Source organism: Eublepharis macularius, chromosome 6 (genome assembly GCF_028583425.1).
Source record: "Eublepharis macularius isolate TG4126 chromosome 6, MPM_Emac_v1.0, whole genome shotgun sequence".
In the NCBI taxonomy this organism is placed as follows: Eukaryota; Metazoa; Chordata; class Lepidosauria; order Squamata; family Eublepharidae; genus Eublepharis; species Eublepharis macularius.
Genome location: NC_072795.1, coordinates 16,474,396 through 16,488,587, shown reverse-complemented (window position 1 = coordinate 16,488,587; position 14,192 = coordinate 16,474,396). Strand labels below are relative to the sequence as shown.

General features: G+C 42.1%; 1 protein-coding gene across 3 annotated transcripts in view; it reads left to right on the top strand.

Annotated features, from left to right (window-relative positions):
• The window catches only part of USP13 (ubiquitin specific peptidase 13), a 98,627-nt gene extending 90,671 nt beyond the window's left edge, over window positions 1–7,956 (top strand). For all 3 annotated transcript variants that reach the window (XM_054983327.1, XM_054983328.1, XM_054983326.1), the window contains 3 exons: window positions 747–906; window positions 2,522–2,606; window positions 3,892–7,956. In XM_054983327.1, the coding sequence (XP_054839302.1) occupies window positions 747–906; window positions 2,522–2,606; window positions 3,892–3,985 (339 nt within the window). In that variant the 3' untranslated portion in view covers window positions 3,986–7,956. The remainder of the gene's footprint in view (window positions 1–746; window positions 907–2,521; window positions 2,607–3,891) is intronic.
• Window positions 7,957–14,192: the final 6,236 nt, after the last annotated feature.

Genomic DNA, 14,192 nt, shown 5'->3' with positions numbered 1-14,192 from the left:
GTTTTCAAGAAGAGGCTGGATGACTATTTGTCAGGGATGCTTTAGGCTTATCCTGCATTGGGCAGGGGGTTGGACTAGAAGGTGTGTATGGCCCCTTCCAACACTGTGATTCCGTGATTCTGTAATTACTTTTCATTTGTTCATAAACCCAGATACAGGCATTCTCCCTCCACGCCATCAAATATGACTTTGAAAAGCTGGTACCATAAATAAGTCATTTTTCAAAGCAGTGCCTAACTCTCTTATAGTTGGGAGCAGCAAATCTGGCAAAGAAATCCCTTGAATAATTTTGCTCTGCAGTAAACACAAGATATTGATACAACAATATTGCAATACACTACAATTCGATTGCCTTATAAAAGCATCTTCTTGGACAGTTCCATTATACTGCAATTTGATGCCCTCTTGAATATTTATATTTTGCCCATTATTGCCTTAAAGTACTTTATTCATTCCCAAACATAAAATATTTCATTTTTCATTGGCATTAACGGGGGGGGGGGGAGATCCTGCATGTTTCTGATTCCCCCCCCCCATTTTTTTGTCTTCTTTGTCTTTCTACATTTGAGGCTCTTGATAGTTTGCATTTGGCCTGAAATCAGTGAAGCACTTTGCCAAATCCTCACATCTTAGATCTCAATGCATTGCAAGTGAGAAGTACAGAAAAGCAAATTAGGATGTGCAGCATTAATGTAACATTTATCAAACCTAGCACCTGATAGATGCTTTTTTCCTGGGTTTGGCAGAATAATAATTTGGAACATGCAGTCGAGTGGATCTTCAGTCACCCGGATCCTGAAGGGAACGAAACTGCTTCCGAGGCTATGGTCATGGAGAACCATATGAATGCCAACCTCCTTGCAGAATCCGATCCAGAGGGGCCCAGGATCAAAGACGGGTCTGGAAGTGAGTTTCTCTTGGGGCGCTTGGTTTCCGTTATCCCTGTTACTCATTTTTAAAAGGTCTTGACTATTTTTTTGGCAAACGTCAAAATAAAAAATAATGGGGTGGATTAAACCAGCATTCCACCACTCCACCGAGTAAAGGTTGAGGCATTCCTCCAGCTTGTAGAGCCTTCTTTTAATGGAAGAGCCATTTAAATTGAGGGAAGGCTCCTTCGGCTGGAAAGCACCTTATGCTTCTGCCAGCCTAAGGTTGGATAGATGGCAGTTTAGTTGATGTTGCCCTCTCCCACAGAGGGTGGTTGTGTCTTGTTTCAGTTAGTTTGTTATCCCATTACTTTTTTAGTTTGTTTGACATCTTATGTCAGAAGGGGAGTAGAACATACAGCTTTCATAAATGGGATGTGGCAGAAAGAGATCTTCATTTGCATGCACTATGGTTTGCTGAAGGCCAGTTCAGAAACGAACTTCTTCACGCCGCTGCCTCAGTGGTAGCACGTGCATATCTTCATACATTGTTCTTTTATGTGTATGCAATTTTTTAAAAATGTTCCTGTAAAAATGGTACTCTATCAAGTATGCTACACTTTTCAGTCTTGGTTGTAGTCTCCTATTGCTTGGTAAACCAGAGCATGCTGCGGTATAAAGTGTGAAAGAGTTCATTGCGTGCAGCAGGCCTTAAACTCAATCCATGACACCGCCCATTAAAGAACTACAGGAAGCAGAGCTGCTTCAGGTCTTGGCAGACCAGTATGGATCTAGATAGGCCATCGGTCTGATTTGGTAGAAGCAGCTCCTGATAATGTATCCCTTGTGGAGATCAAGCCTTTCTCAGTCTTGCTCAGGTACAGTTGGATAATCTTCTTATTTTTGCATTTGCCAAGACGTCTGTTCCCTATTTAATCAGATTTTAATCTTCAAGATTGACCTAACCACGAACCACAAGATTGAACCACGGCCATAGATTGCCGAACGCCATAAATGCAACAGACTGGTTCTGTATATGTTACCTCTGGTTTGACTCTGCTTTTCATGAGGCTTTTTTGAGCTGGTATTAACATTCTAGGACCTGCCTCCAGCAATCCAAAGTTAAGTGTTGCTCGGGGCTTGTTTAAACATGGAGGATCTCTGTAGGACATGGTGTGAAACAAACATGCCAGATCATCATATATGACAGTTGCATGTCCATGTATTGCAGTTCCATCAGACTCCTGTATGTGGTGAAGCAAGGCCCAATTGCTGGTTCCTGGTAGATGTACATGCATAAAACACGCGTGTAGTTCCACGTTGATCTACTTGCTTGTTTCCTGCTATTTTCTGAATGCCAGGTTAACTGCTGACCTGGCTGTCTAGGCAAAGCTGACATACACCTAAACATTTCAAAATGGCCGGCATGTAGGGTGTGTATATGTGGGTATTTTATTTATATCCCAGTTTAGGAGACAATTGCCTCCTAGAGCCACTCGGATCCGTAGATAAGGGGTTCAGATCCCACTGAAAAATTGCCATTGATGAGAGAGATTTCCGTCAACAGGCCTTTTGCCTCCCCAGCCCCCAGCTGCAGGTAGAGACCACCATTCCATCCTCGCCTAACATACTGATGATGTTTCCTTGCACAGGATATGAACTCTTTGGGTTCGTCAGTCACATGGGAACATCTACAATGAGCGGTCATTATGTTTGCCATCTCAAAAAGGAGGGAAGGTAAGAGTGGCGCAATTTGTGACTTACACGATGGTGCATAGTGTGCAAGGGTTGGCCAAGGTTCTGAAGCTTGAGTCGTCAAAGGCTCAGCACTTTTTGGAAGGAAGTCCTGTTGGTTTGAATAGGACTGCTTTCTGTATTATGGTTGGTTTGCAACAAAATACTATTTTTAATGGTCCAGACTTGAGCCCCCTCTCCGTGTTTCTTGCATCTTTACTGGACCACTAGTATTCAGCGGTCCTGATTTCCTTACCACAGCCCCAGCCCCATCATATGCTGCCTTTCTGGTAAGAGTATACTGCAGCACCATTGGGTGCTGTGTTCATTGTTTCTTGCAAAAAGGTGGCTAAGATTCAGCAAGTGGAACAATGATGCTTAACTGATAAGTGGCAGAACTGCGGTACTCCCAGCACTGTCTTTGTACCCAGTCCTGTGTTTTTGTGCCTTTGCTGTTGGCAAGAATGAGCCAGCTTTTCCCTCAGAGCAGAACCACAAGTGACAAAAGGCACAGATTGGACACTTGTCTGCTTCCCTCAAGTTTTGATGGGAAATGTAGGCAGCTTGGCGGAATGTTGGACAAGTGACAGTTGAAAAGTCCATTGGACAGCAGTCAGAGAGCGAAGCTGCGAGACCAGGATGCCTACATTTCCCATCAAAACTTGAGGGAAGCAGACAAGTGTCCAATCTGTGCCTTTTGTCACTTGTGGTTCTGCTCTCATCAGTCTCACCTAATCATCCTCTTTACTATGCCCCCTATTCCCCCATGGCAGTTATCCATCCAGGCCTCACAATCCCCAGCAGTAACCTTTTTGGTGGTCAAAGAGGGACCCCTCGCCCTCTTTTCCACCAGTGGAAAAGCTGGTTGGCTCCAACCCTGTGTGAAGAAAAATACAGGACGCCTCTCCCCAGACACTACTTTAACAGCTGCCTTCACATGATCCCTAATTGCTTATCTGGAGGTTGCCACAGAAATGTAGTTAATAACTTCTCATTGTGGTTTTGAGGATACCAGAGGGCAGAAGCCCCCACATGGTATACGTGGCTTGCCACATACACCTTAGAGAGGGGCTGTCCAGTGTCTAGCAAGTGCCAGTCAGGGAGGAAGAGGAGAAGGGAACTAGGGGAGTGCATGGGAAGTGTTAAAGCAGGGGTCCCTGGATTGCTGAATTTTGAGAGGGAAAGGGAACTCACCAGCGGGTGGCATCAGTCCATTTCAAATTTGTCTGTGATGAGTCTGCAGGTTTTATTTTCCGGAAGTTCACTGGCCATCTCTCTTTCTTTTCAGATGGGTGATCTACAACGATCTTAAAGTCTGTGCCTCAGAGCGACCACCCAAAGAGCTGGGCTATATTTACTTCTATCGCAGGATACCAAGTTAGGCCTCAGTTGTGTCTCTTGGCCTTAGGAAGCCATAGCCTTTTTATTCTGCCAAATATATATATACATACATATATATATATTTCAAAGAAGCAAAGCCTTTGGACTGCCAAAAAATGGGAAACATTTGGGGTACTATTTATAGCTTAAATCAGGATCAGTCGTTTGATGCCTTCTTAAACCTTAGTGGGAAAAAAATCTTAGGTCATGGTGCGGTATAAGGTTTTAAAATTTGTATACGTTTTTCTGTGGAGACTGTAAGATTGCTGTCGTTACTAGTGGAGTTTGCAACAAGCAATTGGACAACGGGAGGCTGTTCCTGGACTCTGAAACAACCACCTGACCTTTGGCCTTCCGAGACTTGATTGAATCATGTAGGCCGGCCATGACTGATGACTGGAGAATCTGGTGCTTTCCCCCATAGAAGCGATGTTGCCTTTTCAGAATTTAGTGGAGGATCTGTTGGCTGGCACAATTCGTAGGAAAATCATGAGCTTTGTTATATGCCTGTGGTTTAAAAAAATCGGAATAAGTCTTTCGCTCTGCCTCAGAAGCTCATGGCCCAGATTAGTTTTGCCAGAACCAGAACTTCAAATTAAGATTAACTAGCGGTGCTACAGAAATGCAGTGCTGCCAAATAGAAAATTGAAATAATTCTTTTTTTAAAAAAATGAGTGCTTCAGATGATTTAAAAAAAACATATCTGTGGCTTCTCATCCTAAGAATTGGAATTGCTGATGGCAAAGATGCTCCATTATGAGAAAGTGCAGCTCCATTCATTTCAAGGGAGGTATATCTGTACACGGATCTCCTCTTCCTGTTGAGGACAGCACACACAAGAGCTGCCTATCTGTGTATCAGACCTCCTTGTAGGGCTGTGGATGAGCAAACTAGTTTGTTTTTTCCTCCTTGGGCAGGACTACAGATAAATTGGAGCATGCCATACAGATGCTATGAAAATACCCCTCCCCAGACCCATGTTAATCTTGTTTGTAACATTTGCAGATATTCCCAGTGTGTCTTGTTCACAGTGTCCCTGCCCCAGCAGCCACCAAGTAGCGGAATGTTTGTGATTGTAGATGATGGGGGAGTTACATGGTGAGAATGTGCCCATGATACGTATTGGGTGGAGTTCCCTTCTGGCGCCCTCTCCACAATGACCGGAACATGCTCTGGGCTGAAGTCACAGCTTCTTCCAGTTTTGGGGCTATATAAGCATATCAATCCCACATTTCATATAAATAATTTTAAAAGGGGGCAGTGGTTCTTTAAAGAGGAGCCCTGAAATCTCAGGCAGCGATACTCTGAAGCAAAATTGTTATTTTGGCAATGACACATGCTGCCCTGCTCTTGAGTTGATTTTAGTCTTTGAAGTTTCTTCCAGGGCTAGAAGAGATAACACAGGGTAATTGTTGCTGGATTTATTTTTATTATCCACCGGTTATGAAGGAACTTAATTATTCTGTGTTTCTAAAAGGCTCCCCTCTGCTCCCTCAATTGTCTCACTCAACTTTCATAAAGATTTTAATTTTGTTCTTAACTGATTATTTGGATTCACAGTCCTGAGACAATTAAGTCGACTGATTGCCCTGGAGCAGGCAGTTCCGTGAAAAGGGCAGATATATCTATATTCTTTGTTTAACTCTTGGCAAGCTCTTTGCAGCAATTCAAGCACTGTCATACCATGTATGCCACTTGCAGCCACTGTCTTGGTCACCTGTCCCCTTCTTCTGCCCAGAGCAGCTACTGCTCCTTCCTTCCTCATTCACTCTCTGTCCTGGCATCTTTAAGAATAGTACAGTAACCTGCTGAAATGCTGGAGCTTAAAGACTTGGGACTCTCAAAAGCCAGACAAGGCACACTACTGCCTGGTCGGCAGTACTGTTTGGTTGGCAGTACTGTCAGTGGTGACTCCAGAGCATATTTTCCTAAAGCCTATGCCGCCCGCTCTTGGAACATTGCTGTGGGCAAATTAGAATGCTGTGTGCCATCTCATGCCCTTGTCTATGGCTGCCTTGAATTTCTACTTCCTCATCATCAGGCACATGGTATGATCCTTGCCAGCTGATCTCTTTGATCTTGCTTCATTTGAAATGGGCAGGTGTGTGTGTGCGTGCGTTTGTGAGATTCACTAGAAAGTGGCATCAGCACAAAACTCTTGGCAAGCAATACAATTTGTATTCTCCCCTAGTGGTCCTGCCTCCAGGAACTGAAAAGTAGAGCATATATTGGTCATGGAGGCATGACTTTTGGAACTCTCCAGGATTCCCTTTAAGTCTTTGTTTTAAAAAGAGCAAAGAAAAGGTGTTGGAGAGACCTTTTTATTTTTATTTTTTGCTAGTGCAGAATATTGGTTGGGGTAACCTGGCTTCAGGCCTTACTCCTTTCAAGCAAAATGGCAAGATTTATTTATCTCGTTCCTTATAGTTTTTGCAAAGTTCATATTTTGTTGTGCCAAGGAAGTCTTGTTCTACTGACAGATAGCCCTTCCATCATCAGAAATGTACCTTTTGAATCTTGAGATCCCAGCCTATATTAGGAGCCAAAGTTTCATTTTGTGTTCACTGCAGCCACTGGCTGAACCTTCATTCATGGGCAGTTCCCGAAACAGAGTGCAAGCCATCAGGTTGTTCTTCTAAGTATGTTCCCATTTAAATGAATGGGAGAAGTCTACCAGCAAAGCAAGTGTGTACATAGTTACAGTAAATTATGCCCAAGAACTGATGTATAATGGAAAGTGAGATCCTCTTTGATTCTAGATTCCGTTAGATACGAAAATAACTTAAAGGCTGTCCTGTAAACATATACAGATCTTTAAAAAAACTTTGTGTGTGCTTGGCTGTTTCTTTGAGAGTTGCAAATTCAGGAGGAAAAAACGTCCAAATACTATTTTCCATTAATTTTCATTAAGCCTTAAGGATCTAAATTCTCATCACAGAGTCAGCGTTCAAAATGTGGGTAACATTTGAATCGCAAGGAGTCAAAGCCAACACTTTATTGCCAACATCATTTGTGCAGTTATTCTTGATGTGTTGGTCATCACAGATGCATTTAACCCCATCAACAGTGATTTTTTTTGCATTACAATTTTTGGTGCACGTATGTTTTTTAAGCAATCAGATGTGAACATACATATATAACTTGCAGCTGAATGGGTAATGAATGGGTAATGTATCTTTACTGGACAATCATGAATGGAATCCTACTTTGCTGTTGCGTAATCATGGGCAGAAAGGGGACTCTCCCTAGAAAATCGGCTTCAGAGCTACTGGCAAGGTAACTTTTTAGAAATTCTGAGAAGTCAACGTCAGGCCAGGTTGGATGCTTTAAAATCTTCCATGCAAAGTAGCCCCATAGAGGAGGCAACATGGCAGCAGATACAGGAATCACATCCTGAAATTGTCAGCACAGAAGTGCAGTGTTTAGAAATACTGCCACACTACCACCAGTCATTACTGTGTGTTCTCCCATACAGTTGTATGTTTGTTCATGTGGCTGTGGGCACATGGAGGATTTTAAGTCATCTGAACTGGCCTGTTACTTTGCGGACTGGTAAGGTGGAGGTCTTAGATGCCGATTGTAATATTAAAAGATGGATCTTCCCGCCTATGGCCTTGTTTTCCACCTCTGAAGCAGTTCCACTAGTTTTCCGGGAAGTTTAACTTCCAAGGCATTGAATGACTATGCAAAATTGTAGTGGAACTGGATGTGCCTTTTTGATGTCATCTCTTCTCCTTGCTCACCCTTCTCCCTTCCTCAAATTGGATTGGAATCATTGTATGAACTCTGTCTCACCTGTTGAAGTTGTCTGATGTATCCTGGAAACATTTGCAAAGTGAACGAGTGTTTTGTGCCACTCAGAATTGTTAGCTTGAAACACTATTCAGGTTTTGGAGAAAATTTGCCTGCCACATGCAGGCATATGAATGAGAGATTGTTGCAATTGTTTTAAATTAAAAAATAAATTCTCACATCTTTTGGTTCAAGTTTTTTTTTCTTTGGGTGGTCAGTGTTTCCAAGGAACTTGGCAAAGCTTGTCTGGTGCCATATCTAGGGCAATAAATTGAAATGGAAGAATCTCTCGTTCCTGAAAAATAATCTCTTCAAATAACTGAATAAAATAAGCTAATAGGAATACCAAGAAGCTGGCTCCCATATCAGGATTTTGCCTACCCCTATCACTCATTGCACTGGCAAAAGGAGGAGGGACATTTAATCACTAAAAGGGTTATTCCAGGGATTGTGGAACCCACATGAAGAAAAGTTTACATGGGACAGAAGCTGCAGCCAGGAGGGGAAAAGATCAAGTGGAGAAGCTGGCAAGATCCAATCCAATATCCTTACTCCCTAGCAGAAATCAGTTCATTCTCCAAGTACCAAAGAACTTGAAGCCACAGACAAAAGTTTATTTTAAAACATATTTAAAAATTGCACAGTTTTATAAATACAGGAAAATAAATACAATTTAGTAAGTGGAAAATGAATCACAGGAAGGCATGCTTCCATTACCATACAAAAATACATTTACTGCGGCGCTCTGCAAGTTTTATCTTTTATCAGCCTAATAAATTAAACACACCAAATATTCATATAGTGTCAAGAACATAAATTATGTTAAAAGAGCAGAGCATGGAAACCTCACTTTCAAGCTTCAGTAAACGATAGATCTGTGTTTAATTATTAAATGCAGCTAATAATGCACTAGGTACATAGAGGCAAAATTACCGTTATTTGGAAACTAATCTTACCCTATATCAGAAATTAGCAGACTCTGGGTTAGTTTTGAGGCTTTGAAACTTAAATGTAAACATTCAAGCATTGGGGATTTATTCTGCTCACACTCATATTGCTTGTATTCAAAGGTTCTTTGTATCTCTTCATGAACTTTGGCCCTGATAAAGAATTTGTGGTAATTCTATTTTGTTACAAAAACAAGAAGATAGATGGCTGGTGACTACAGAGAATGGTACTCTTAAGGTTCCAAGTAGAGACGTTGGATTCATTGAGTAGACCCTATGTAAAATTATTTTATTTATAGAGTCCACCTCTCTCAGATGGAACAAAAGGTGGATTACAAGTACAATAGAACTATTCAGTCAATGGCAGTCAATCTATTGAAAATCTTACACTGTCTATTGGGCGTCTGTGGGCCTACCCACATCTCTCAGATTGGCTGTGATAAGATGGTGCTGTTCGCCTCCAGCCAGAATATGAGGTTGGCAGTCCTGTGGCCGCTTGGCAAAAGCTGAAATAGCCAGCAAGGTCAAGGTGAAGCAACCTATTTGGACGAAACTCCTGATCCATTCTAGTGTCTGAGGGGAAAACTTAGGATTCTTGGACAATTGCACAGGAAATATCTGACGTTCAGTGATCAACGCCTTTCTCAACCCTCCAACTAGCTTTAAAAATTGTTCCAAGTAACCTGAATGTCATTGCAGAATCAGTGCCCACATAAACAAATTGTCCGTTGAGATGTAAATGAGAGCAGGCCCCAAAGCTTTCCTCTCTTTTGACTCTGTACTTAAGTTTCAAAAGCCCCAAACCCAGTTTCAAATGTTCAGTGTCTTGCAAGAGAGGCAGCACAATTCCTTTCAAAACTATACAGGCTCTTAGTTTCACCTAAGCACGTTATACCCAATATATAAAATATATATATTTATAAACATTTCTTTCCTAAATTTACATTTTTAAAGAGTACATATATATATATATATTGTAATTAAAAAGCTGCTAACTTAAAATACAATTTTCAGTCCATCCATGGTAGCCATTATGAAATTATGCAACGGGAGAGAGAGAGCACGTTAAGGCTGTGGGTTTGCAGATGCATCAAAGAGACAACCACATTCGTGTGTTTGAAGATCTGGGACACAGGACTGATTCACACATGCATGTAACCTGCCAATAAATCATCAGGCCATGGTTCACACCTGAATATCTAACCTGCCTCCTTTGGAAGAAGCAAGTCATTTGAACATAGATCCAACATCTTGTCACGTAATGTGATGGTTCCTTCCTCCAGTGCTTACACAGAGATTAACATGCATGTGTGAACTGTCCTTCAGTTCATTCCAGTTGTGCCAGAATTAGATTAAGCAGAGGGGAAGGGTCCGATTAAGAACAGAGGGAACAAGGCACCAAAACAAGTATTAAGATGGGGCGTTCCAACAGCACCAGGACTTTGGTCTTGACCCCTTCTTAGTGCAAACATGCTTCGTGAAATGCTCAAACTCATTAACGGAATCTTAATTTTCATACACAATCTTCCTTTCTGTGTTGTAATGGCTCTTCAGCTATTGTGGAGATCACCTATAGCAACGAATACATGTTCTTCAGAGGATACTTTTCTGAGACAAAGTCCATTATTTCATCTCTTCCCATTGATGACATGATCACACACTACTATTCTAAAGTACTTGTCAATGTACTGTGTTATTTGCCAACATACTGGCTGTGAAAGCAAAGCGCATGTCTGTGCACCCACTTGAGGCCTGATTTAGGCTGTTTCCACACTGTAGTTTCTCTCCATGTGGCTTAACCTGGATTCTACATGATGTCGTCCTTCCCCATCCTCAACACACTTTCCTGAACCAGTTTTGTTCTTTTTGAAAACTCTGCACTCGAAGTGTGTGATCACACCACCTGCAGAGAAAGGTGCACATTTTCTTGCCCTGCAAAGGTCGCACCACATCTGTGCTACTTCCTGTGCTGGCCCACTGGATGGTTTTTAAAGACTTTTTTAAAAAAAGGTAATTGCCGTAGTGCTATAACAATATTGACTTTTTAAAAAGCCCCCCAAGGGAAATGGTGCCTCAAGAAGCAGACGGAGCAAAATGTGCAGCAGACGCCTGTCTGGAAGCTCCATTGCCAATGTGCAGGCTTCTGCACTCACAGCAGTGATGAAAGAGCAATGCTTGCCGTGAGGAAGCAGTCTTAAATATGACTCTGGCTGAAACTAGAGCCCTCTCTTCTTGTGCTTTGCATTCACACACAGCATCTTGTTGAAACTGCGCTGCCACCAATGCAAAGCAGCTATGCGTTCTCCCCGAAGTAGTTTTCATCGCTCTTGCAAATGTGGCTACTACTTCATTGGCATTTTACGTGGGAACGGCCATCATGTTCTAAGCTGATAGGAAAATTGTGTTGCTTCTTAAAAATAAAGGCAGAGGGAGAGTTCAAAATGCACAACGGCATGCACCGATAATTATCCTGTAGCAGAGTTGTGTGTTTTAGCTGGGATTTTGGTCATGTGCTCTGCTTAAGCAATCTCTCATTGGATGGTGCCATGCCTCTGGCTTGCCAACAGGGACCTCCCAAAAGGTTGCCAGCTGTATAAACTCCCCCCACCCACTCCATACCTTGCTCTTGTGCCTTTACCCATAGTGTAAAATTTAGGAATTTGTACAAACAAAATAAGAGTTGTGGCACCTTAAGCCTAAAGCATTTATTGTAGCACAAACATTGCCTAAATTTTAAGGTGCCTACAGGATTCTTATCTTGACTGCAATGGAACCTCACAGAACCTTCAGAGACCCACAGAATTTATGCCAGCATAAGCTTTGGCATGTGACTCATGGAACGGATGTTGGAATTAATTGTCAATCTCTTAAGGGGCCACTGAGCTCCTGCAGCTACAGGTTTAACATGGCAACCCAACTGGAATTATTCACAGGGATTAGATGAAGTTCTTCACAATTTGTGCATAAATGTTTAAGTGAAAATGGCGCTGGAGCAAGCCACGCTGCCATTTGACCATGTAGCTAAGCTTGTGGCATCCTTCTCAGCTATACAATTCTGCCTTAACACAAAACCATGTATAACCACAGATAGCCCTACCCCGGTGCCTGTGCGAGACTCATCCATAATCTGCTACAGAGGCCTTAAAAGTCCCAAGAGACCAGTCTCCTTGTTAGCAGTGTCTGGTGTACCCCATCCCTTCAATTTCTTTCTTCCTCATGGTCTTCTTGACCTCTGCCTATATAAAGTCTGAAGCCTTATTCTTTGCCATGATTCCTGAGCCATACAGAAAACCATCAGGGCTGGCCCAAAATGTTTTGAAAGTTGAGTTGTAAAAATCCCACATCTTGCTCTCCTAGCCAGCTGTAAAAACGTAACACAATTAAATAACGGGCTATTTGCCAGCTGTCAGCGCTCCCACCTCAACTGGCCTGTTCGCTGTGTCTCATGCTATGGCCCTCATGCTATGGCATGTGAAAGAACCCCTCCTGGTGTTCTTTCATATGCCGCCTCTGGCTCTTCTAATTTTGGTTTCTGGTGGATTTGCTTTGCACCCTCAAAAGCATACTCAGAAATAAAGGCATGCAACAGATAACATTAGTGGAATTTAGTTTTGTTGCATTGAACATTTATTTGGTTATATTTTAGTTATGTATTTAATATTTATATTTAATATTACTGGATGTGTGTGTTTGGTGGTGTGGTGCATAGGGTATACAATAATGTGGCTTTTTGATGGATGGTGGTTCTGTGAGGGTCACGGAGCAAATACCACTGTCCTAATGGTAGGGCTAGCCTCGAGATGGGTTTTTGCAGAGCACCGGAAACGATCATTTCAGGTGGGTAGCCATGTTGGTCTGCAGTAAAAGAGCAAGATTTCAAGTCCAGTAGCTCTGTAAAGATCAGTAAGATTTCCAGGGTATAAGCTTTTGGAAATCCCAAGGAACTTGACTCTCGAAAGGTATCCTGGAACTCTTGTTAGTCTTCAAGATGCTACTGGACTTGAATTGCAATTCTAAAAATGATTATTGCCCTGTAGATTTTGTGATTTTCATACACCAACCAACATAGCAGCCCTCTCAATTTAAACTAACCTAGTGTGTCTCCACATTCCACCCTGGATGTCGATTATAAGCAAGCTGATGCTTGGTGTGTACATTTTGGTTTTTTTTGAACAACAGTTTGAAGCATTTGTCATAAACTCTTATTTAGAAGACTTTGTCTTGCATGCATTACACACATGTTTAGGCAGCAAAGGGAGTTGCATGCAATACACCGATACCTGAGGTGATGTTTCTTCAAAAGGAACTTTTTTTAAAACAAATTTTCTCTATTGTTAGAAAAACATCCTTAAAAATATAGATAGATACATTTCCTAACTTTAAACATCGGTTTATATTTTTCTAGCTAGCAATAAAAATAGTCTCTTGAATGGGAAAGAAGAAGAAAACGCAAACTGGATCGCCATCAAGAAAAATTAAAAACAGACTTTGAAATTACAGAAAAGGGAAATTCTGCATTAAGTGCATTAACTGGCTTGCTACAACAGTGAAAGCAAGATGGTTGTAGATGCTGTAAACCATAGTACAAAGAATGGGAGTACACGAGGATGTTACAGTATTTCTGTCCCTCTCCCCTCTCTCCATAGTATGTTGTCATCCTATTCCACTCTGAATCTCTGGCTAATGCTGGCAAGGGAGCAAATACAGAAGTTACGAACAAAAAGAAGAGTAGAAGAAATCTTGACCCATGGATTCCATTTTTGGTGGCAGCCCTGTGTTTTAAGTAGTGGATGTAATTTCGCCTTGAAATGGAAGTTCAGAAAAAAGACCTAAAACTGACCCTAACAACCAACCTGAGCAGATAAGGAAACGGGCCTACTTTCTGCCTTACAGGAGCAGCTTAGGCTGCCGGTGCTGATTCAGTATTATAATGGGGAACAGAAAGCACTATGAAGACACCAAGGGACTTCTACCCATTCTTCTATCAAGCATGGCCAAGGGCAAAGCAGTGTTACATCTGAAATAGCTTCCCAGGTTTGAGCTGCTTATCTAAATGGAAACGATGCCCAATTAATTGTGTTGGGGTATATCATGGTTTTCATATTTTCTTCTAGAAAACCCTGGGTTTTCTAGGAAGCCCATCTGAGGGTCCATGGAGAAGTCAGCAACAGCAAGCTAGTTTCTCAGACAGACAACTTTCCCTATTGCTACCAACTTCCCCCTGGAATGTGCAGTTGTAGGGAGAACGTCGTAAGGTATGCTCTCAGCCTGCACTGAGTAATGTGGTAATGGTGGCTAGCAAATTTTGGGGTCTGGATGTGCAACCTAGAGCTTACAGAAGGTCTCGGGTTCATCTCCAGCATCTCCAGTTAAGGCTGGAAGAGATCTGAAAGCCTGGGGAGCTGCTGCCCGTCAGAGTAGACAACACTGGATGGACCAATGGCATGACTAGTTATACAGCCACTTTGTA